The following is a 25,572-nucleotide window of genomic DNA, read 5'->3' as shown; positions in this document are numbered from 1 at the left end:
GACTAGGACTCCAATTTCCTATTCCCCTGCCTCTACTTCTTCAGGGTTGGAGTACCAGCCGTGTGTCCCAGACTCAGCTCAGACCATTCTCTTTTCTTCCTGTTTTTTTTAGCTACCCTTATTTTCTGTAAAGCTACGTGGGGCACTGTTATCATCCTTCCCTTGTGCCCTGTCTGACTTCTGCTCCTTTCCCACTTAAATACATGTGTGACTAACCAGATATGTTTAAAACCACGCGCTTATCATCTCCGTGCCAGTACAGCACCCATGCTATCTAGTACCACTTTAGATTTATAATCACTAGTCTCTTTCTTTACATTTATTTATTGTGTGTATGTGTATAGGTCAGAGGACAACTTAGAAGAATCAATTTTCTCCTGCCGTGTGAATTCTGGGGATTGAATTCAGGTCCTTGGGTTTGGTGGCAAGCACCTTTACCCACTGAGCAATGTCAGTGGCCCATGATCACTAATCTTCATGTCACCTGGTAGTTACACTACCACTTTCCCTCTTGGCCTCCTGTATCAGTGCCCATGCGTCTGACAGATGGTATTATACTTTATGAATTGCATAGGGATCTTATTAAAACTGCAGACTTAGTGGTCCAGGGAGAGCATAGAATGCATTTCCAGTCAGAGTCCATTTCACATAGTTATGAGCACATTTGAAGCTGGGAAGTGCCAGGTAACTATTATTTTATGTCCTTTCTCCTAAAATATCCAGTATTTTATATACTCCATTTTCCATTGTACAATTTTGGCTTCTTTGTCAAAAATCAGGTGTTCATAGGTGTGTGGATTAATGTCAGGGTCTTCAATTCGATTCCATTGATCCACATGTCCGTTTTTATGCCAATACCAAGCTGTTTTTATTACTATAGCTCTATAGTAGAGCTTGAAGTCAGAGATGGTGATGCCTCCAGAAGTTGCTTTATTGTACAGGATTGTTTTATTATCCTGGGTATGTTTATCCATATGAAGTTGAGTGTTATTGTTTCAAGGTCTGTGAATGATTGTGTTGGTATTTTCATGGGGATTTCATTGAATGTGTAGATTGCTTTTGGTAAGATTGCCATTTTTATTACGTTGGTTCTACCTATCCATGAGCATGGAAGATCTTTCCATTTTCTGATATCTTTTTCAATTTCTTTCTTCAAAGACTTAAAGTTCTTGTCATAAATATCTTTCACTTGCTTGGTTAGAGTTACCCCATTTATTATTTGTGGCTATTGTAAAGGATGGGTGATGTTTTCTGCTTTCTTTCTTGGCCCATTGTATATAGGAGAGCTACTGATTTTTTTTTTTTTTTTTTTTTTTTTACTTAATCTTGTATCCCTCCACATTTCTGCAGGTGTTTATCAGGTGTTCCCTGGTAAAATTTTTGGGGTCACTTATGTATACTATCATATCATCTGCAAATAGTGAAAGTTTGACTTCTTCCATTCCAATTTGCATCCCCTTGATCTCCTTTTGTTGTCTTATTGCTCTAGCTAGAACTTCAAGTACTATACTGAATAAATATGGGGAGAGCGGACAGCCTTGTCTTTGTCTTGTTCCTGGTTTTAGTGGAATTGCTTTGAGTTTCTCTCCATTTAATTTGGTGTTGGCTTGCTGTAAATTGCCTTTATTATGTTTAGGAATGTTCCTTGTATTCCTGATCTCTCCAAGACCTTTACCATGAAGGGGTGTTGGATTTTGTCAAAGGCCTTTTTAACATCTAATGAGATGATCATGTGGTTTTTTCTTTCAGTTTGTTTATATGGTGTATTACATTGACAGATTTTCATATGTTGAACCACCCCTGCATCTCTGGGATGAAGCCTTCTTGATCAGGGTGGGTGATTTTTTTTTTTTTTTAATGTGTTCTTGGATTCAGTTTGCCAGTATTTTATTGAGTATTTTTGCATCAATGTTCATGAGGGAGATTGGTCTGAAATTCTCTTTCTTTGTTGCATCTTTGTATGGTTTGGATATCAGGGTAACTATAGCCTCATAAAGAGTTTGGCAATATTCCTTCTGTTTCTATTGTGTGAAACAATTTGAGGAGTACTGGTATTAGCTCTTTTTGGAAATTCTGGTAGAATTCTATGCTAAATCAATCTGGCCCTGGGCTTTTTTTGGTTGGGATACTTTTAATGACTGCTTCTAGTTCCCTAAAGGTTATAGTCTATTTAAATTGTTTATCTGGTCTTAATTTAATTTTCTTTGCTGTTGAAGCTTGCTCTATAAATGCTCTTGTGATTTCATTTCTTCAGACAGTGTGTGTCAGTGAAGTGGGACTGTAGCATGAATTTCTAGTAGGTCTTTTAATAATAACCTGGAGCCAGAATATTGGGGTAAATACTGAAAGATCAGAGTGTAACATGAATCTTAAAAGGTCTTACTAATTAAAAAAAAAAAAAAAAAAAACCGAAACCAGATATTGGGTTGAAAGCTGGAAGATCAGAGAGTAGAGCAGCCAGCCAGTAGTTCTCACCTCTGCGAAACCCTGTCTCAAGAGCATGTGTTCCTGTTTCCTCAGGCCTTATATACCTTCTTCTGCCCTGCCATCTTACTTCCTAGGATTAAAGACTTGTGTCCTTCCTAAGCAAAGACATGAGATCTCTGTGTTAGGATTAAAGGAGTGTGCCACCTCGCCTGGCTCTATTCCCAGTGTGGCCTTGAACTCAGAGATCCAGACTGATCTCTGCCTCCCGAGTGATAGGATTAAGGGTATGTGCCATCACTGTCTAGCCTCTATGTCTAATCTAGTGGCTGATTCTGTCCTCTGATCCCCAGATAAGCTTATTAAGGCTGACAATATATTGGGGTACACAGTATATCACCACATCAGAGAGACAAAGGAACAAGCCACAGCTACCACCTCTTACTTCACCAACTCCTCAATCTGAAAGACCCTCTAGTTCCTGTCTCCTCATGCCTTATATACCTTTCTCTGCCCAGCCATCACTTCCTGGAATTAAAGGCATGTGTGCTTCCAAAGCAAAGGCATGAGACCTCAAGTGCTGGAATTAAAGGTGTGTGACTCCCAAGTATTGGGATTAAAGGTGTGTGCCACCACTGCCTGGGTCTGTTTCCTCTCCTAAACTGAGTCAATCTCATGTAGTCCAGGGTGTCTTTGAACTCACAGAGATCCAGACAGATGTCTGCCTCCAGAGTGCTAAGATTAAAGGTGTGTGCCACCACTGCCTGGCCTCTATGTTCAATCTAGTGGCTTGATTTGTTCTCTAATCTTCAGGAAAAGTTTGTTAGCATACACAATATATCACCACATGGGATGGGAACAGATCCGTCTGACTGACTGAACAGTCCTCGGACAGTGTGTGTAATAATATATTCTTGATGGGTGCTTTTGCACAGTCATCATAGTGGCCAGATCAGATCCTTACTTGGCACACCCAGATGCTCTAGCTTTGTGTGACCTAGATAGAGAACATATGGAGCTGTGTGTGTGTATTTTTAGCATATGTTAAGCTTTCAGCCTAAGGGAAAGATATACGGATAACTCGAGGAAGTAAAAAGATTATCTCTGTAAGAGAGTAGGGTGGATGACCTAGAACTAAGGTATTTTAAAAAAAAGAGTAGAGATTCAGTGTCCTCTGGATTGTCAATTTTTATTGCAGTTAATTGTTTATTTCTTTAATAGTAGATTCTGTATTGAAAACAAATATTGCCTGGGCAGGAATGGAGGTTTTGCTTCTCAGCAGATGTTTGCACTATTTGTTGCTAGGCCACCTGATACTAAGTTTGGGCAGTGCCCCTAAATTGACTCCCTGGATGGTACACAGAAATTGCCTGTCACTTGATGTTCCCAGGTTCCTAGCAGTGTACACATTGTGATTAAGAAAAAAGAAAATCATTTCCTAACGTCATGTGATGTAGTGATTTCAGTAAATCTAGCACTGAGACAGGAACCTTGGCATTTATACATGAGGCAGCACGTTCATATATGCCAAGGTCAACAGTGCAGCGCTCACGAGCTTTATGGTTACATTTCAAATACAAGTGACTGAAATGTTTTCTTCACAACATGACTCAGCACTTGCCCAGCATGTGTTTGATCTCCAGCCTAAAGAAGGAAGGCAGGGTGGAGAGGGAGAGGAGACAGAAAGAAGTCAGGTCCTCCATGCCAGGGCTGGAGAGCTGATGTAGTTTCTGACTAAAGTCCTTGTGTGTTGTTGATTCTTTGTTATCAGGAACTTTTGGTGTGGGCGTTTCAGTCCCATACAGATGCAGACTGTCCAGAATCTTTTATCTACTTTCTGTTATTTAGCTTATTGTCCCTTAAGTCACCACTGTGGCTAATATAAAACCAGTGGCTCTAACAGCAGCAGCCAGCATTTCTTTGTCTTTTTTAGAGGCTTAAAGCACATAGAGATTATATGCTATTCAGCCATGGTGGTTTAAATGAAAATGGCTTCCACAGGCTCAGGGAGCGGCACTATTGGGAGGTGTGGCCTTGTCAGAGTAGGTGTGGCCTTGTTGGAGGAAGTGTGTCACTGGGCTTTAAGAAGCCAAGCCAGGCCCAATGTAGAACACTAGGCTCCTTCCCCAGCACCATGTCTGCCTGCAAGCCATAAGGATAATGGACTAAACTTCTGAACCTGTAAGCAAACCCCAGTTAAGTGTTTTCCTTTATAAGTGTGGTCATGGTGTCTCTTCACAGCAATAGAAATCCTAACTAAGACATCAGCCCTCAGAACAAAGGTACCATATGACCCAGCACTTATCCAAGAGAGATGAAAACATGTTCACATAAAAACATCAGTGTTAGCCGGGCGGTGGTGGCGCACGCCTTTAATCCCAGCACTCGGGAAGCAGAGCCAGGCGGATCTCTGTGAGTTCCATGCCAGCCTGGGCTACCAAGTGAGTTCCAGGAAAGGCGCAAAGCTACACAGAGAAACCCTGTCTCAAAAAACCAAAAAAAAATAAAAATAAAAAAAAAAAATCAGTGTTTATAACAGCACCATTCATAATGGTCTAAACAACCCAAATAAATGGAAACAACCCAAATAACCATAAATTTATGAGAGAATACATCAGATGCATGCCACTGGAAAAGGATGGGGTCGTATACCATTCATGAAATTTCAGAATGCTGTGCAAGGTCTTCATAACACTATACACTGTGTGATTCTATTTATATAACATTCAAGACATGAGCAACTTTGTTGAGAGTAGTGGTTATAGGGAAATGAACAGGAAGTCACTGAGTATGACATTCCTATTTGGAATGATAACATTTTCTAAAATTGTGGTGCAAATGCTGCAGATCTATAAGCACACTTTGTAATAAATTATATCACAATAAAACTGTTCTATTTGAAGAAAGCAAAGAATGCTTCAGATTTCCTCCAGTAGCAGACAAAGTCTGTAATTATCAACAGGTGCAGAGTAGGGCAGCCAGTGCTGATAACTAATTCGAACAAAGCTAATTGTCACTATCAAGGGTCCTTTTCCCTAGGAAACTTTAACAGGTAAATCCTTAGTGTAGTGGTTTTCAACCTTCCTAATGCTGCAACCCCTTAATACAGTTCCTCATGTGGTGATCTGAGGAGGCCCACAGAGGTTTCCTAGTGAGATCTGAGCTTGCTTTACCAAGCAGGGCAGCATTAGAGGATGTCTTGGCCGCATAAGGGGTGAACTGACCATGTGCATGGTTACCAGGTGATTGGAAGGGTCTGCACTTGGCTGTGCTAGGGGGAGGTCTTTGCTCCATCCCTTGGCATTCCTGTAAATAGCCCTTTGACGAGACAGAAGGGGCCGGTGGATAAGGATCCAGGTCCTCCCAAGGCTATCCTGTGTTTTATATGTGTCTCTCCCCTCTATCCTTCTATCTAAATATTTCTCACTCCTTCCTCCTCAAGAGTACCTGAAGAAAAAGTGAAAGGGTGCCTCCCACAGAGAAATGGGTAGGCTCCCCCACAGTGATCCCCAACCATAAAGTTATTTTCATTGTTATGTCATAACTGTAATTTTGCTACTGTTATGAATTGTAATATAAATATCTATGTTTTCTGATGGTCTTGCGACCCCTGTGAAAGGGTCTTTCAAGCCCTGAAGGGTTGAAAATCACTGCCTTAGCAGATCATAGTGGAATCCAGGCTGCTCCTAACATCAAGGATTCACATTGAACAAGCTGAGTGCATCTTTTGCACCCACCCCCCAACAACCCACATCTACCCTAATGATGTGCCGTCTTGCTGACTGTGCTCCTGACATTTCAGCCTCCACAGGTTTTCTTTCCTTCTGCACTTGGAGTGACATCACATGACATCTCTCTCATGTCCTTTAGCTCGCCTCGCTGTCTTGTTTCCTCCTACCATTGTGCTGCTTCTGTTCTCTCTCAGTGTTAATTCCACAGCTTACAAGGGCCTTCCTTGCCTTTGAAATCAGTAAGTAAATGAATAAATGGCAAACAGAAGGCAACCACACCACAGACAGTACAGCAGAAACCGCAGCTCCCAGAGATCTACAGGAACATTTGTGAATGAATTCATTCACTTCTCATGCTCCCTGTCAAAGCTGGGAATCGCTGATAAATACCATAGCAGTGGTTTGTTTTCTTTTTCTTTAAGTCGTGTTCATTCCAACTGCAGTTCTCACTAAATCAGTCTTGCAAAGTGTCCCCATGTGGTCATGTTTCGTTCTTAATTAAGATTGTTCCAGTATATCCATAAGGCACTGCAAACTCGTGCATGCTGTGCTAGGCCATTCATAATTTTGCTCTTGTGCATCTAGCTTCATTTCCAGCCTACTCTGCACTTTCAAGCTTTTGCATACGCTGTTCCATCTGTTAGCAATGTGCTTGCTGCCTGTGCTTTTTTATGAATTTATTAAAACAGTAATTGGAAATTCCATAGCAAATCACGTGGCCATGAGTGGAAATTGTCAAAAATGCATTTGTCAGTCCAACACTTTATTGTTTGAGGGAATCCTTAATTAAGTCTAAAGTTGGTTCCTAAATTACTGATATCTTTGACTAGAAAAAAAAATTGGAATATGAAAAAATGGGTTTAAAGCCAGAAAAAATTGTGGTAAAAGAATTGGTTCCACGACTTACTCTCTGTTTCTTTGAGCTTTGGTTTACTCATCTCAAGATAATAGCTACCCGAAATGATTATGAAAATATACAGTAGTTTATGGATTGGAGGTGCCTAGCAAGCATTCAGTTATTGCTTAATTGTAGCTGTCTGATGGTGTAAGCACAACCCTGCGAGTGGGCACAGTCCCCTTACACTCTTGAGTCGTTTGTCTTACTGTGTGGTTGCTCTTTGAGATACCGAGAGAGCATTCCTTCCCTCCTGTTTTTACCAGACAGGATGCCGGGAGGACATGCTCTCGGCTGCGTGGACTCCTGACTGAACTGCTGTGGTACACATTTTTGTTCTCTCCTCTTCTCTGTTTCCCTTTCTCTTTCTCTTTCTCTTCCTCTCATTGTCCTTATTCATGCCTCTCTTTTTCCCCTGCCCTGTATATAATAGATCCCATTTTTTACAGTTTTCAGAAACAGCAATAAAATTCCAAAGAGTATACAAGTTTATCGAGTTGTCAAGAGTTCTAGATTGGATTGGGAAGCAAAATTTATATGGTTTTAGCAGCCTGGTTTATCAAAACCTTTTTTTTTTCTGATACTGGTTCTGCTTTCTGAACAACAGAGACAATGAAAGATGACCTAAGCTTGGTGCCACACAGCAATTCTCTTATGTATCTTTCAGGTCATAATATCTTCTAAAACGTGCTACACACACACACATACACACACACACACACACACACACACACACACACACACACACACACACACACAATGGATTTACATACCTCAGGCCTCCACTCCGACTTGCTGATGTGTGTCTTCTGCCTCCTCCCGGCCAAGTGTGCCATCTTTCGGCCTCCAGTGTTGCCCTGTCTGTTGCTATCACAGTCAGACTTCCTGTGGAGATGTCTGCCTCTACCCAAATCACTACAGTATGCCTCGCTTGCACTTTTAGAACTGTGACCACTCTCCTGACCATTGAATTCAGTGGTCACATCCTTGTTGCCACAGAGAAAGAACTGCTTGCTTGAAAAGCCTCTTCTGTGCTTAGGGCTCTCCTGCCACCGCTCCTCACACCCCTGTGACCACCCCTGCTCCTCACACCCCTGTGACCACCCCTGCTCCTCACACCCCTGTGACCACCCCTGCTCCTCACACCCCTGTGACCACCCCAGCTCCCTCCCCCTCTTCCTGTCCTTGGGATGCTAATAGTGGTTACTCTAAGATTCTTCACATATTTCATCAGGACATAAGGGACAGGGTGAATATTTGTTGGATGGATGAATGTTTTCTATACTGACAATTTCTCAAGTATTTTCAACTGTAATTGGACACAGCCATCTTTGGTCTAGTCTCTTGACTGTCTCTTGATCTGCCTGCAGTATAAAGTAGTCTAGTCACTATGCAGTGCTTGTTTACGTGAGGTTCAGTTAATTTTAAGTTCTCTGTATACATTTAGTAACTGCAAAAGTCATTTTGAAGTACATTTTGTTTCTAAGATTTTTACAACTGTTTGACTATTTACAGTAATCCTGTAGCCCAGCTGTCAGTTCTCAGGGGACGGGGACAACTCTTACTAAGTGTCATATTTTAATTGTTAATATATTTTCAAGTATGTATTCTGAAGTTTAGAGAAAGAGTTAGTATTTTATAAAATTGTAAGGACAAGACTGGGGGGTTGAACAGGTTATACGTTTCTGCTTATACAGCTTAAAATGCAAATCCAGGGTTTGCTCTTTCAGACCATAACTCATGAGTTTCTTCTGAATGAGATTGAAAAGAGTGAAGATAAATGCTAAATATGGAAACACTGTTAAGTTTTTGAGTTTAGTAAATCTTAATCATACCGAAACACATCTATGTTTTCTTGTCCTTAGGCAGTTATTTGGCAGAAAAGTAGAGTACCAGATCACAGGATGGCTCTCATGTCGGTTCTGGGAACTGCTGTGATGGGCAACATGATGTCTGTTCAGCACCACTGTGAAGAATCTCAGGTACACAGTGAAAACGGCATTTCGGAATTCTCACAACCAATGCAGTTGTTACAGTTTCCTTCTAGGGTGGTTGTAAGACAAACAGCAAAATGCAAAGCTAACATTCCAGCCCTGGTTTCCTTTCATTTATATTGATTTTTTTTAATTAATTTTTTATTTATAATCTCCTCTGTACATTACGAAGAAAAGAGTATCTTGCTTTTCCTGTGTTTCTTTCTCATCCTGAATACAAACTCAGAGCTCTATGAACTGGTGGGTGATGCTCCCTGTGTGTGTGTGTGTGTGTGTGAGTGTGTGTGTGTGTGTGTGTGTGTGTGTGTGTGTGTGTGTGTGTTTGGTGGGTGAGACATTGTTCTGGGCATTGAACCTAGAGCCTTGTACATATGATACAGTCACTATTGTACTGAGCTTTACTCCAATCCTTTTTTCCCCGTTTTTATTTTTCAGTCCTGTCTTGCTGAGTTGCCCAGGGTAGGTCTGCACTCTGTAGCCTTGATTCCAGGCCTCCTACCTCATCCTTTGGTAGCTGGGATTGCAGACTTGGGCTGCCAGGCCTGGCTTTAACATAATTCAGATGTAGTTTTCTTTTTTCAGTGCTTAAGATCTAACCCAGGGCCTCACTGGAGGCAAGCTTTCTGCCGCTGGACTCTGCTCCCAGCCTAGGGGATGTTTATTGTGTGTTTATGTGCTTATTTGTCTCCATCTTTGGTCGAAATATTAATTACTAAGGCCCAATTAATTGTAAACTTAGACTCTAATTACTATAAGAAATCAGTACAAAGCCCAGTATTGTTCAGTGTCCCTGAGCCTTGGAGGGGTTAATACAGAGGTTTCATTTAGGGCCAGGCACTGCCGTCACTTATTCTTGGCATCTTTATGGGTTTCTGCATTAACTACCCCACTGTAAAAGGCAGCTTCTTTGGTGAGGTCTAGATGTAGCACACTCCAGGAGTATAACCAGTCTTAGACGGCAGTTTGACAGTGTGGCCTTTTAGCACAAAAGTACTCCCTCTTGAGGCCCCAGTCAAGGGCCCTGACCAGGTTCACAGAGCCAGGCATGAGTGTCCTCTTGTGGAATAGGCCTCAAAGACAATCAGGAAGTGGTTACTTACCTCATTTCCAGTCGTGCCAGCATAGCACTAGAGGGTGCATCTTGCCTCTGAGGTTATTGTGATATCTAGCCACATCACAGCTTAGTAATACTGTTAATAATACCCCCCTCCCAACCCGCATAGGAGCTTGGCACCATGACAGCTGGACAAGGGAAGAAGCTTGCAGCTCAGCTGCAGCTTGATTTCTATGTCCTGTGACCATAGTGTGACCAAGAACAGTGGCCTTAGTCTGTGTTGTTTAGGTGCCCCTGGGGCCTCTCTGACCACTCACTAGTATGGAGGTGTCCCATTCTTGGCACTGCGATTGTAGTGTAATAACCCATGGCTTCCAGGAAGAACATCATCCATATCCATGGAGGGTATTTCCTTCCAAAGGGTTGTTTTTTTTTGTTGTTGTTGTTTTTCAGATTATATTTTTAATAAGGTTATAGAACAATTGATTTCTATGAGGCTTTTTCATATCCTTTTAGTGTTGGTTACCCCTTCTTTTTTTGAGGGGGGTGGGCGGAGAGTTTATTCAGCTTATGCTTCCACATCACAGTTCATCACCAAAGGAAATCAGGACAGGAACTTGAGTAGGGCAGAGACCTAGAGGCAGGAGCTTATGCAGAGGCCACAGAGGAGTGCTGCTCCTCATGGCTCATTCAGCCTGCTTGCTTGCTTTAATTCTTTATATACATTATCAGAAGATGGAAAGATCCTCTATGCTTATGTAGTCTGGGCTGGCATCCATGGTCTCTTAGGGTCTGCAGCACATTTGTCCAGGACCTTCTGGCTTTTACAGTCTCCATTGAAGAGTCAGGTGTAATTCTGACAGATCTGCCTTTACATGTTACTTGGCCTTTTTTTCTGCAGCTTTTAATATTCTTTCTTTGTTCTGTTGTTTAGTGTTTTGATAACTATGTGGTGATGGAACTTTCTTTTCTGGTCTACTCTATCTGGTGTTCTGTATGTTTCTTGTATCTCTATAGGCATCTCCTTTAAGTTAGGAAAATGTTCTTCTATGATTTTGTTAAAATTATTATCTAGGCCTTTGAGCTGGGATTCTTCTATTATTATTCTTAGGTTTGGTCTTTTCATAGTGTCCCAGATTTCCTGGATATTTTGTGTCAGGAACTTTTTGGATTTAACATTTTCTTTGACCGACCGACGTATCCATCCATTCTGCTATGATATCTTCAATGCCTGAGATTCTCTGTCATCTCCTGTATTTTGTGGGTGATGCTTGTATCTGTAGTTCCTGTTCATTTACCTAGATTTTCCATCTCCAGAATTCCTTCAGTTTGTGTTTTCTTGTTTCTATTTCCAATTTCAGATCTTGAACAGTTTTATTTGCCTTCGTCAACTGTTTTTTCTTGGCTTTCTTTAAGGCATTTATTCATTTCCTCCAATTTTCTTTGTTTTCCTCAATTTCTTTAAGGGATATATTCACTTCCTCTTTAAGGACCTTTATCATCTTTAGGAAGATGGTTTAAGGTCATTTTCTTGTGCTTCAGCTATGTTGGAATAATCAGGGCTTGCTGTAGTGGGATGGCTGAGCTCTGATGGTGCCATGTTGCCCTGACTGTTATTATGTTCTTACACTGGAGTCTAGGCATCTGGGTTTGGGGTGATTATAGATCTAGGTGCTGATTTCTGAGTTTGTCTTTGTTGGGTGGGTGTTTTGTTCCTTGGTTTCTGTTTCTTTTTCTGGCCAGAGTGGCCTGTGGGTAATTAGACAGTCTCCACCAAAGTTGGGGTCTTGACTTCTTCTGATGGCCTGGATGGCCTCTAGTCTATCCAGGGATCCTGGGGTTCTGGGTGTTAATGTGGCCTCTGGTGGAACAAGGGCCTTCAGCCATAGGTGTGGGCCAGGATAAGATGATAAGGTGAAGAAGGACTGTTGGGGATAGGCAGGATGCTTACCTGAGAATCTGGCAGGTGTGGCCTCTGGTGGAGAAGGGGGCTTCCATGGGAGTTGTGGGCCAGGATATAATGAAGGTGAGAGGAAGGACTGTTGGAGTAGGCTGGGCAGGCACTGGGGGAGTGTTGGCGGTCCATGGGGGGGGTGTGGGGGGGAGGCATTACCTGGGGATCTGGGTACTGGGGTGGCCTCTGGTAGAGGAAGGTTGGTTACCTCTTCTTACCACCTCTTTTCTCCTATCATCCTACTTCTCCCATTTGTAAGTTTTATAAAGATCTTTTATGTTTCATTATTGTGCCAAGGACTTAATGTGGATGCTTTCAATTTAAAAACACATTTCTTTCTTAGCTATGGAGTTTATACTTCTATCCATTATCAGTTTCTCTGTGTGTGTCTCTCTCTGTCTCTGTCTCTCTCTCTGTCTGTCTCTGTCTCTCTCTCTGTCTCTCTCTCTCTGTCTGTCTCTCTCTCTCTCTCTCTCTCTCTTTCTCTCAGCTAATTATTTCTTAGACCCTCCTCTTATTTTTCTCAGTGTTTTTCTCTTTCTGTGTGTTCTAGTAGATCTCACTGTGTCTTCAAACTCTTCTGATTATTTTACTTAGAAAGGTAAATTCAGTTTCCGAGAGTATTTTATTTAAATGTTGTTTTACAGCTTCTTGTTGTTTTTTGTGGATTCAAAAGCTTGAATTGTCCTAAAGATAAGTTTTTGTTTTTTAAAATACTGTCTCCTTAAACAATATTTATTTCATAGGAGACAAGTGTTATTTGCTTAGAATGTCTTGTTACTCCAAATCTCTGATTTTCTCCCCCTGTCTTCTTTCTGTCCCAAGCTTCTGATTCTCTTTGTCTTTTTGATGTGTGAGAGAAATTCAGCTGTAAATGTGTGTTTGTGGCTGCTGTTGGCTGTCAGGTTCCCCTTGGGTGATCCTTATATGTCTGTCTATCTATCTATCATCTATCCATCCATCATCCACCCATCCATCTCCATCTGCTCCACCTGTCATCTCCCTTTCTTTTTTTTAAATTTCAAGCACAAAATTAAACCGTGATTGATTTAGATGTATTGTTACTATTTAGTTTCTTTAGACAAGAGATGTCTCTAGTGTTATGCTGCTTATGTTGGCTAAGTTGGGATGCTCAGGGTAAATCTAAATTGCCCTGAGTTCCCTCTAATTTCCTGGGACTTGGTTGTCTGTGTGTGTTCATGCTCTAGATACATGATGTAGATGTAGATGTAGATCTGATATGATCTACAAACTGGTAGTGTTGGCATCACATGGAAGCTTGTTAGAAACTGGTGTCAAAGGCCTGTTTTCAGGTCAACTGAGGCAGATCTATATTTTCAAAGTCCTTAGATGCCACACTCAAGTGTGGAAAACAGTTACATAGACCTCCATTAGCTGTGATTGGATGTGTGACTGGGAGTCAGTCACATGAGTCAGTCCTGTAGTGGGTAATTTTTTTCACTCTGTTTTGAGACATTATCAGATCTGTGCTTACTTTTGTTTTGTTTTGTTTTGTTTGACTGTTTGTTTTGATTTGGTTTGAGAGACAGATTTGTAGAAAGTAATTTCTGATAGATGACGGGAATTTTGCTTATCTTCGCATGATTAGTTTTGCATGGAAGAATGTATAATACATGTGTTTATAATGTTCTAGTTCAAGTGCTGGAGAATGTCTACTAACTGTGGAATGTCTGTAAGTAATTGAAAAGTCAGATCTCTCTCCTGTTACTGTTTTGTGTCATGCTGTTGTGTTTCTGTTCCAGCATCCTTCATCACCACACCACACTCTGGCTTGTGTGCTCGAAGACTTGTTCAGTATCAGAATCTCTTTGGATATTTTCTCATCCTTGGTCAAAAACAATCCTAATTTTTGTTTCCCCAACTGCTACTGGCTATCACCTCTCACGTGATTCTGCTCCCCATCACTTATCTTTGTAAAATTTGCCCCACCATGTTTCCCTTCATTGGACTGGAGTGACAGGTGTGTTGGCCATTGGGAACCTTGGATACAGAGTGTCTATGTATCTCCTCCTTTTGTGACAAAGGTTTCTCTGTGTGTTTGGTCCTGGGAAGGATCTTCATTATGGGTCGTGACGCCACCTTTGCCCCTGCTTGAACAGCTTTTGTGAGATGCTTTCTGGTGTAAACTGTCAGAGCTTCTTAGGTTGTCCTTCTTGACATCTTTCTTCTCTTGGATATTTTTAGCCCTGCTCCAAGCTGAGTGAATGTCTTACCACCTGATTGTTATTCCTCAAACTGTGTACTTTTTTTCAGAACTTGGGATTTATTTTCAGTTTTTTCTAAACTTTATTCATAACTATCTATGCTTGCTTGCTTACTTTCTGACTTAGTTGATGCTTTTTTTTTTTTTTTTTTTTGGTTTAAATTCCGTGTTATAATACGTAATTCCAGAGTCATTTCCACCGTGTTCTATCATTTCTGTTTTCTGAGAGAAAAGAGTTTTATTCTCTGCTATTTTATGTGGCTTGAAACATATTTGCAAGATCGTGGATGACACTGTTTCTGCCGTTACAATTCCTTCCTACAGTCCAGCACCTGCCTCTTCCCTAGTCCCAGTTTGAAACTGGGTGTTATATTAGTAGTTCATGCCTCTATCTAAGACTTCAGGCTCCAGCTTGGACTGGCCTTGTCCTGGTTTTGGAGTTGACTCTGTTCTTTCCTGTGACACTGGCAAGTGGCTGCAGACAGTGGTCACAATATGTAAGTCATTTTGTTTTCTTCCAGGGAGGTGTTGTGTGAACTTCATGTTCCAAGTGGAAAGACTGATTTCAGTCCTCTGCTGGATTTTAATTTCCAAATGAGGCATCCCATTTCTGATCCTAACCCACACAGGGCCTCCTCCTTCAACTCCCACTTCCCGTTAGGAGTCTGCACACAACTGACCTTTGTCTGTCATTGATGCTGTTAGTTCTTTTGAAATTACTTTAAACATTGTATCACCCATTTAGGAGAGGGAATTTCCACATGAACTTGTTCCACTATCTTGAACAGCATATTTAAATGACTTCATTAGAAATGTATGTTATTTAGATATGTATGATGTTATGGAGCTTTACTGGAAAAAAAAGAGAAAAATAAGGGTTAGGTTAGCAGATCAGTCAGGCTTACATTATTATACTCAAGGTAAAGAATAGAGTTGTCTGACAGACTATGGACTCTCTAGCATGGTAAAGAATACAAAAGTTGGGCTGGAGAGATGGCTCAGCGGTTAAGAGCACTGGCTGCTCTTCCAGAGGTCCTGAGTTCAATTCCCAGCAACCACATGGTGGCTCACAACCATCTGTAGTGAGATCTGGTGCCCTCTTCTGGCCTGCAGGGATACATGCAAGCAGAACACTGTATACATAATAAATAAATCTTTGGAAAAAAAAAAAAGATATATAAAAAAAAAAGCCGGGCGGTGGTGGCGCACGCCTTTAATCCCAGCACTCGGGAGGCAGAGCCAGGCGGATCTCTGTGAGTTCGAGGCCAGCCTGGGCTACCAAGTGAGTTCCAGGAAAAGGCGCAAAGCTACACAGAGAAACCCTGTCTTGAAAAACCAAAAAAAAAAAAGAATACAAAAGTTGTTGGTTGGACAGTGGGGTAAAAGTGAGATAAAATACCTTACAACATTTTAATGTGGCAAATTCATTTCTGTGACAGCTACTTATGCAAGAAATAACTACAACATTGCTGTCTTAGTATCAGTGATGGGTAACTTTGAACTAGAGATGAGAACGAAATTCCTTAGAAATTAATTATTGAGCAAAGGGGGACTAAACATGGAACTTAGAGGACCACACTCCTCCTTAAGGACAAAAATAAAGGGACAGGGCTCAGACTGAAACACAGGTGTCACAAAGGAGGCAGACAGTCCAGAAGGCGCTGGAAGGCAGTTCATTTGGTAGATCTTCTTAAAGGAGTTGTCATTGATGTCAGGCCTACACAGTCAAGAACAAACGAGCTTGCATTAGTTACTGAGAGAAAAGCCGGTGTGTTTGGGTGTTTGTTGTTACTTGAGGAAGGGTCTCCCTCCATAGTCCCATCTGGCCTGGAAATTCCCTTGTTGCTGTGTGGATCAGGCAGGCCTCAAAACTGCCCCTGAGTGCTGGATTAACGGTGTGCTACACAGTGCCTGGAAAGAGATGCTGGTTTGTAAAGGAGGCTGGAGGAGAAGAGAGGTCCACATGAGGAGCAACTGAGAGGATGGAATTTACTGTGTTTTGAGGGGGTTTTTGTTTTCCTTTTTAAGTGGAAGCACAGAGTCTCTATAGTCTGTCAGGCTTTATTTCTTTATTGAACTGACCTGGGTTTTTTTGTTCTTTTTCTATGGACTAGTCCGATGTTTAGTCTGTATAGCATTGCACACACTGTGGCCACTTGACTCTCCATGTAACTTTCGCATGCTTCGTTAGTTTTCCAGATTATCTTCATTTTTAAAGCCCAGTGTCTAGAAGTAACAGTGGTTACACCATGGCAACCGGAGGAGTGAGGAAGGAGCCCACTGGCTTTGTGCTGTACCTCGTTTTCTCCATTCGTCTCCTGTGTAGGGCACGGGGGAACTTCTTCTCTTTTCTCTGCTCTCCTCATCTGTGTCTTTTCTTTAATCCACATACTCAGTAAGTCCTTCAGAGGCTAACCAGACTCTCCCAGTGCCCAGCTTTAAGAAGAGGCTCGTGTTACCTGGTAAATTATACAACCATTTACAAATGCTGTGAAGTTTTACAGTTAATTAAGTGGTATCATCTTGTAATGGATTATCCAGATTTATTAATTTATTTTTTCAAATTGGTGCACATTGGCACTGGGACAGTAAAGCACTTAGTGTTCTAAAATTGGGACAGCAACTCCTTAAGCACTTACTTGCAAGTGCAGGGATAGCCGTAGACATAGGTGACGGCCTACAGGCTGTGTTGTTAAGGGGCGTCATGGTTACTGCTTGACTATAAATAGCACCTTACTCACATATTTGCTCTCCTTAACCTAAGCTGGATGTTTACCATTAGAGCTGCTCATTGGGTTCATAACACATCTGATTTGTTTCAGATGAGTTACATGCCAGAATATACATATGCCTACACAAGCTTGTACACGTGTATACACACACACACACACACACACACACACACACACACACACACACACCCCATGAATGTAAAGGGGGAGGAAGGGACAGTCAATGAAATCTAACAGTTTTTTTTCTATGCTATGTTGATTATCTGGAGGGAGAAGCAGGCGCATACTCTGCCTTTGTTCCTTAAATCACTCTTTCTTTCTGGTCACTTTTTCTAGTACCCTTCAGTGTAGTTGATTTTTTTTTTAATCTTTGGGGGCCTACCACCCAGTTCCCAAATAAATACATGGAGGCTTATTCTTACTTATGAATGCTCGGGCTTAGCTTGGTTTGTTTCTAGCCAGCTTTTCTAACTTAAATTATCCCGTTTCTCTTTAACTACATTTTGCTTCTGGGCATTTTACCTTTCTTTATTCTGTGTATCTTTCTCTCCTTACTCTATGGCTGGCTGTGTGGCTGAGTGACTGGGTGGCTGGGTGGCTGGCCCCTGGCCTCCTCCTCCCTTCTTCCCTTGAGCCTAGATTTCTCCTCCTATTTATTCGCTCTGTCTGCCAGCCCCACCTATCCTTTCTCCTGCCTTGCTATTGGCCATTCAGCTCTTTATTAGACCATCAGGTGTTTTAGGCAGGCAAAGTATCACAGCTTCACAGAGTTAAACAAATGCAACATAAAAGATTGCAGCACATCTTTGCATCATTAAACAAATGTTCCACAGCAAAAAACGAATGTAACACATCTTCAACAATATTCCACAACACTTCAGATTTTTCCTTTTCTTGATATGTTTCTAGACTAGGGAAAGTCTGTGTTTGCAAATAACCATGAAAATTTTCATGGTGAAGTTATGTAAGCATTCGTGAAGATAACATATAGTGTATGGCCAGTATTTAGCCATAAAGGATTTAATTCAATGTAAAAGTTTTTTTTTTTTTTTTCCTTAAACACAGCAATGAAAACCCAGTGCAATTAGCTTTATATATGTTCAGAACAAAGGTAGAAACAGCTGTTTTTTGTGGGAAATAATAGTTGAAGGGAAAAAGACAAACAGCCAGTAAGCAGGGGCGGTGTGTGTGTGTGTGTGTGTGTGTGTGTGTGTGTGTGTGTGTGTGTGTGACTGTATGAGTGTATGAAGAAGGAAATTTTAAAATGAGGTAAGGGTGCTTGTAGTATGATAGTTAAACATTTGAAACTAGGGCCATTCATAAAGATTTTTTCACAAATGAATTACAAAATGAGTTAGAGCAGAGAACCTGATTTAGTACTCTTCAGTATTTACTCAGCATTAATTCTCAAGTCATGCTTATCAGCATATATGTGATCTGAAGTTACAAATCTCATGTGTTATTTTGTATGCCTTCTAATATGTTGTATATAATCAGACCTCTGGAACGTTATTGTTGACATTACATCTTCTGTACTTCTGTATCACAATTATAGATTTACCTAAGTGGATTCTTTCCAAAGCTTGATGCAGACCACAGTTCCACAAGTCTTTCAACCCCAGAGAGAAGTTTCATCTTTATTAATAGTCGACCAGTACATCAGAAAGATGTATTAAAGGTAATCACTTTTAGGAAGAAAAATATAGATCAGGAATTTAATATCTTTTAAATAATTTTTTCTTTTTCTAAGTTTTATTTTATGTGCCTGGTGCCTATGGAGGCCAGAAGAGGGCATCAGATTCCATGGGACTGGAGTTGCAGATGGTTCTGAGTCACCATGTGGGTGCTGAGACTGAATCTGGGTCCTCTGGAAGAGCAGCCAGTGCTCTTAATCGCTGAACTATCTTCCCAGCCCCCAAAATTAAAAACCTTAACTCTGTCATTTGTCAGATTGTTAGGGACCACTTCTAAGAACTTGATTTAAAATAAGGAAATGAAAATAAATGAAATCCCTTTCATCAAGCAGGTATTTTACTTATGTTTCATTTACTTTTCACAACTCAAAGATACATTATCAGCCCCAATATGAGTGAAGAAGAAAATGTTAGATGGTTTTTAAAGTATTTATTTACTCACTCTTTTGCTCATGCCTTTGAAACAGGATCTTGCTACTAGTCCAGGTTGGCTTTGAGTACTGGAATGGTACATGTATCACCACACCTATTAAATGACATCCTGAAGGGAAGTAACCAGAAAGTAGCAGGGGGTCATTGTACCTTAGGCCTTCAGATCTCCATGGCGCTGTGGTTAACTGTGACGCCAAGTGCGTTGAGTGTGTACATCTTAGGAGAGCCTGCGCTCCATGCAGGGTCAGGGCCTCTGTGGGACTGTCCTCGTCACATCTACTTAACTTGTCAATTCACACTTTCGGTAGCATTTACAGTTGGTAATAACAAGGCACTTTTGTCTTTTATTCATTGCATGTATTTCTAGCTAATTCGACGTTATTATAATCTGAAGTGCCTAAAGGAATCTACTCGGTTGTATCCCATTTTCTTTCTGAAAATTGATGTTCCTTCAGCTGAGCTGGATGTAAATCTAACACCAGATAAAAGTCAAGTATTATTACAGAATAAGGTAACTTTTTTCAAATAAAATTTTTATGTCTTTATGCTATTTATAAACTTATACAAGTCTTAACTGCTCCCCTATTAAAAAGACTTTTTTATATTTTTGTTATTATTTTAGATATTGTCCTTTTTTCCCAGTGTGCCCCTAATATATGTTCATTTGTATTCTTAGGAATCCGTTTTAATTGCTCTTGAAAATCTGATGATGACCTGCTATGGACCACTACCAAGTACAGAGTCTTGTGAAAATAACAAAGTAGATGTTTCCTCAGCCAACATGGCCGCTTGTGAAACAGCAGAAACAGATGTGCTCTTAAATAAAATGGAACCATCAGGAAATAATTATCCAAATGCTGACACTTCAGCTGTTCACTTCCAAAATGATGAATCTAGAAAAGACAGTAATCATTATTCAAATCAACAGATAAATGTAAATGACCACAGTGGTGGTCATTTTAGTAGTGAGCACTCTGGCATTAATAAGGACACTAGAAGTACATTTCAAAATATCCCCATGAATAATTTATCATCAGAGGATGTCCAGAGTAAATATAGTAAGACTAACCTTGCAGGTTCCAATGAGCATATCCAAGGAGAAAATGGCAGGAACAGGACAGAAGAACGTGGGGGAGATGGGGGAGAAGCATTTCCTGAGAAATCTCTGGAGATCTGTTCAGATGACTGGAGCAAGGGAAATGTGTTTAATGCGATTGGAGAGAATATAGAACCTGTGAAAATTTTAGTGCCACAGGAAAGTTTAGCATGTAAAGTTAGCAATGATAGTCACCCAGCCCTTAGCCCAAAGGATCTCAGTGATGGTCCTTGTAGCAAAACATCCAATGTGATAGATAACAAATCTGGACAGCTTACAGCCTATGACTTAATTAGCAACCGAGCAGTCCGGAAGCCCATGTCAGCGAGTGCCCTGTTTATTCAGGACCATCGCACTCAGTTCCTCGCAGAAAATCCCAAGACAGGTTTGGAGGCTGCAACAGCTCAAGCTGAGGCACTGTGGGAGACACTGAGTGAAGAGGAAAAACTCAAGTAAGTTTCCAGAGCGTCCTGTGCCCCGACGCTCAGCTGTTTCCATTCTATATCACTCACAGGTTAAAAGCTTTCTAAACTTCACACTTATGAATAACAAAAATAGAAAATGCTTCTTGGCTTGACCAAAGTATCTTTCTTGGTATCATTTTTTTGTTGTTATTTTTGAGAATAGGGGTATATTATTTTTAATTTTTGTTTTGAAAACATTTGTCATGTTTACTACTTCCTTATGTATTGTGTGCTGTAGCCTCTTTGGTCTCAGTTTGACTCTCCCCTTTCTTTATTTTATTTATGTTAAAGAAGTCTGGAGAGGGTTTTTTTTCAAGCTTTTGTGTTAGAGTCGTTTTTATAAATATTTTGCCTGTTCCTCCTTTTAATCGGTCCCTGAAATAAGACACAGTACGAAGGACCGCGCTGTAGGTGCTGAACCGGATTATTGCATTTCTGCCTATATTCAGTGTAATATGTGGCATCTAAGTTTTATCTGTTGCCAATTTATAAATTGTAGTGAGTGTTTGGGGCACGTAAATAAGTGATTTGAGCTGATTAAAATATTATTTGTATCTCCAGAGGTAAGTATATGTCCCAAAACAATGGAATGCGTATTTCTAGCTGGCTTGCACTTGTGGGAACTTTTTCCCTTGGGAGACATAAACAAACATGGATCCCCTTTCTTATAAGGCACCAAAGCCAAACCTAAGTACAGTTCCACCAAAGTCCATCTCAGGGGACCAGTAAGTTTATTGGGCTTAATTACAAGAGCATGGATGAGGCTTACTTACAGGAGGATCAGTGGCCCAAATTAGCTGCACTACCAAAACGTCTGACTCCAGCATAGCTGTACAGATGGAATGTCCCCTTCAGGTCACCTCCCACCCTCTGTGTTCTTTATTCCTTTGTATTCCTTCCACCTCCTGAAACAGTGACGTCATATGCAGTTAAGTCAGAACTGCACACAGCTGCTGAGAGGTGAAGGAAGCCAGTCTGGAGGCTCAGTGAGGGTCTGATGGTCCTCCTACTCCTTCCTCCATAAGGGAATGTCGACAGTCAGCAGGTTCAGCTTTGGCTCGCTAGCAAGCAGTCACAGCTGCTCTGGTGAAGACGATGGCCGTCACCCTGCATGGGTGTATATCATGTGCAATTGTACATGTATATCAGTATATCAGTGCAAAATGCTGTATTTTGAATTATCTGGCCCACCAGAAAATGAAGAATAAAATTAGACTTCCAATCACTTATTATTATCTAATTATTTCAAATCTCTGTCAAATATCTGGAGAAATATTTAAATATAGTCCATCACTTCTGGTTTAAAATTCATTCTAAATAAATGAAGTAGTTGGTTAACTTTTCCATGTCTTCAATTAATTCAGTTTTAGGAATAAACTGTCAGTTACAAATAATAGTGATGACTATTAACACGTAAGATACTGAGCTGTATTAGAAAACTGTTACTAAAAGCAGCAAAGATCAAATGTTTGCTCTCTTCTTAAATATCACACACATGACATCGTGTTTAGGGGAGGGTGTGTTTGTGCCTTGTTCTGTTCCAAATGTTTATCAGCGTGAGATGCAGTGAACCTGTTACCCCATTTCATCCCATCATCCCATACTCAGTTCCGCTTTGTGAATAGCTCCCCCATCATCCCTCCTTCCCCTCATGGTTCTGAGGCCAGTCTGAGGCACATCAACTTCATAAATATGTGTGTATGTATCCTTAAGAAATGAAGGTATACATTCATATTTTAGGAATAACCATAATATAATTGTTGTAACATCGTTTCATATGTACAGATGCTTTGCCTGCATGTATGTCTGTGTGCCACATGCACGCCTAGTGCCCATGGAAGCCAGAAGATGTCAGACCCCCTGGGATTGTGAGTCTCTATGTGGGTGCTGGGAATCAAGCCCAGGTCCTCTGGAAGAGCAGCTGGTGCTCTTAACCATGGAGCCATCTCTCTAGCCCCTCATAACTTTTTAAACAATTCGACTTAGTACATGAAATAGCCACTGCTCACAATACTAATTATTTCATAAAATGTCAGATTTTTAGAATCTTATTTTGGACTACTGTACAAATAGGTTCACACAATTCCAGTTGTCTTCAGTTTTACCTAAATGATACGGTTATGTAGTTTAAAGATGAGTGAGTTCTTTGAAACTTCACATGGTACCCCATAAATGTGTGTAGTTCTCCTGTGTCAAGTTGTCTAAGAAAGCAAACATACTTCTGGTTTCTGGGGGTGTGGCACTGCGCAAACTCAGGAACCAGGAGTTTCTCTCAGCCTGCGGCGTGAAGAGGGTAGTCAACATTATCCTGCCTGTGAGTCCCAAATTGTCAAACAAGCCTCCTCTGAAGTTTTCTTTAGCAGTGTTATGGAATACATTTAGAGCAGGCCTCAGGGACTGCACCTGGGACCTGCAGACAGCCATTCTCTGCTGGCTGTTGGTTGTTTGTCTCTCATTGTTGTGAGGAGCAGGCGAGGTAATGGCTGTTACAGCACAGGGCTTTGTCTACTGTGTAGAGAGTGATTTCTGGGTTAGTGTGATTGGGGCTTTTAAGCTGTGACATGAAACTTTGTGTTGTAAATGGCAGTTTTCATTTGCTCTAAGTCAGTTCAATTGACATGGGTTCCAGAAACACAAAGGTGCCTAGAAAATACTGATGTCTTGGAATCAGACGCACAAATGATTTTTTAAAAAGCAGAATGTTTAGGTTTCAGGGCCAGAGGTCCTTGGACCATGATCTACTGGATCGGGGCCCTTGCACCGTGATCCACTGGATCGGGCCTGTTAGTTCTCCCGCAGCTTTCTTTCTATAATCCTCAGTTCTGCAAAGAATAGAAAGTGACCCAAGAGGAGACCTGGGAGTACAGCTGAGTGGCAGAGCACCGCCTGCCTTCTGTGAGTCCCTGGCTTCTGTCCCCAGGACCACCTCCATAGACCCTCCTGGCTCCCGTACCCACTGTCACAAAGGGGGCCTCCACCTCTCCTGAGGACCTGGCCTGCGTCCCGACCACCGGGGTGGACCCTTCTGCAGAGCTTCCCCTCCTGCTCTTCACATTTCCTCCCCTTTTTCTTCCTCCCTCCCTCCTTTCCATCTCCTTCCCTCCTTTAGGAAATACTAGTTAAGGGTATTCTGGCTAGTCGCTTCAGTTAAAAATAACATACATTTCTACTCATAAATAGAATCCTCTGCAGTTTGCCGTCTAGTGATGATAGAATTTTATGAGTTTTTTATTGAAATTTTACTTTTTACTACAATGTATTCTGGTAATGGTTTCTTCTCAACTCCTCACAGTGATCTCCACCCCATACCCATCCAACTTAATGCTCTCTGTCTCTCTTTATCTCTCTCTTTAAAATACAAAGAATCAAGAAACACATACACAAGTCACAAAAGCACAAAAACAGAAACCAAAATACGCACGGAAAAGACTAATAAGACCCCCCCAAAAAGCCCAAACAGAATCCGTTTTGTGTTGACCATCTACTGCTGGGCATGGGACCTACCCTGAGGTGTGGTTTATATACACCGGAGAAAACTGATTTTTTCCTTACAGGTGGATATAGTTCATGTCCACACCCCTCTCTCAGTGCTGGGCCCCACCTGCCTTGAACCTGTGCGGGCCCTGTGCATGTTCCACAGTCTCTGAATTCAGATCTGAATCATTCCTGTTGTCTGGAAGACACTGCTTTCCTGGAGTCCTCCATCCCCTCTGCCTCTGACAATCGTCAGGTCTCCTTGTCTGCACGGAGGCCTGAGTCCTCCACAGTCTCGCTGTGAGCGTTGTTTATCGTCGGCCTCTGTTCGGTGCCTTCTACATAGAACTGTAGAAGTCTTCATCATAGAACTGATGCGTTTAAGGAAAGGGAAATATGGAGAGTTGGGAGAAGACTTAGCAGCTGTCCCATATATGGGACAGAAAATGGCTTCCTTGTATAAAACTAACCGGGAAGGTTGTAAGGAGTTGTCGCAGGAGAAAGCACACAGTGCTGCTGAGGAAGTGAAGAGACTCTGGCACAGGTGAGGATGTGCTGAAGAGAGATGGGAAGGTGGGGCAAGTCCAGGACTGGCCAGAGTTGCAGCGTCTGCTGGGAAGGTAGGGTGGACTCTGGATAGGGATGCTTAGGTCTCTTCTGATTTTTTTGTCCTCTTTTTTCCTTACCTTCCTCTGGTGGGTTAGAATCCAGGTGTGAACCGTGTACCTCCCCTGCCACTCAGAGGAGAAGGGTCCTTCAGAGACCCTTCAGATCCTTCAGAGAAGGGTCTTAATTTGAGCTTTCATTTGCAATATATAAGTATATTCCTACTTAAAATAACTAAGTGATGTAGCAATTTGGATGTTACTGGAAATGATAAAAAACTTTATAATTCAATGTAGCCTTTAGTCTCAGAAACATCATTTGACCTGACTGGTTAGTCAAGTCAGTGTGGATACTTTCCATTCAAGCTGCTAAGTCCCTTAATGGCATTAAATACAGAGGTAGCATCTGCTCTTACTTAACATTTACCTCGTATTATTTTGGACATAACTTTTTATGTTTCCAAAGGAACTAATTAAATAGACTTCTTGAATAAATCAAAAGATTAGTACCATATGCAAAAATTTGCACATTATAATTAATTACAAATGGTGACCTTTATCTTGAACTCATTTTCCACCCCATAGGAAAAGTCTGGAGTTCTGATGTCTAAGAGCTAAAAATAGACTTATTTCTAGTGCCTGTGAAAGTAAACTATTAAAGATCATGTGTTTTGTGTAACTAACCCATGTGTTCATGTTCTAGGTATAATTGTAAAAAAATAACTTTGAAAAGCATGAATATGAGAAGTAAATGATTAATTGTTCACCCAGTTTACAATGAAACAGACATTTTTTGCAA

At 41.2% G+C, this 25,572-nt stretch overlaps 1 protein-coding gene across 1 annotated transcript in view; it reads left to right on the top strand.

Annotated features, from left to right (window-relative positions):
• Positions 1 to 25,572, top strand: part of Pms1 (PMS1 homolog 1, mismatch repair system component) — an 81,713-nt gene that overhangs the window by 41,420 nt on the left and 14,721 nt on the right. Inside the window, exons 6-9 of the mRNA XM_059278333.1 lie at positions 8,916 to 9,032; positions 18,564 to 18,686; positions 19,502 to 19,645; positions 19,811 to 20,682. Coding sequence (XP_059134316.1) covers positions 8,916 to 9,032; positions 18,564 to 18,686; positions 19,502 to 19,645; positions 19,811 to 20,682 — 1,256 coding nt within the window. The remainder of the gene's footprint in view (positions 1 to 8,915; positions 9,033 to 18,563; positions 18,687 to 19,501; positions 19,646 to 19,810; positions 20,683 to 25,572) is intronic.

This window comes from Peromyscus eremicus, chromosome 13 (genome assembly GCF_949786415.1).
Source record: "Peromyscus eremicus chromosome 13, PerEre_H2_v1, whole genome shotgun sequence".
Classification (NCBI taxonomy): domain Eukaryota; kingdom Metazoa; phylum Chordata; class Mammalia; order Rodentia; family Cricetidae; genus Peromyscus; species Peromyscus eremicus.
This window is presented reverse-complemented; position numbering and strand designations above follow the sequence as displayed.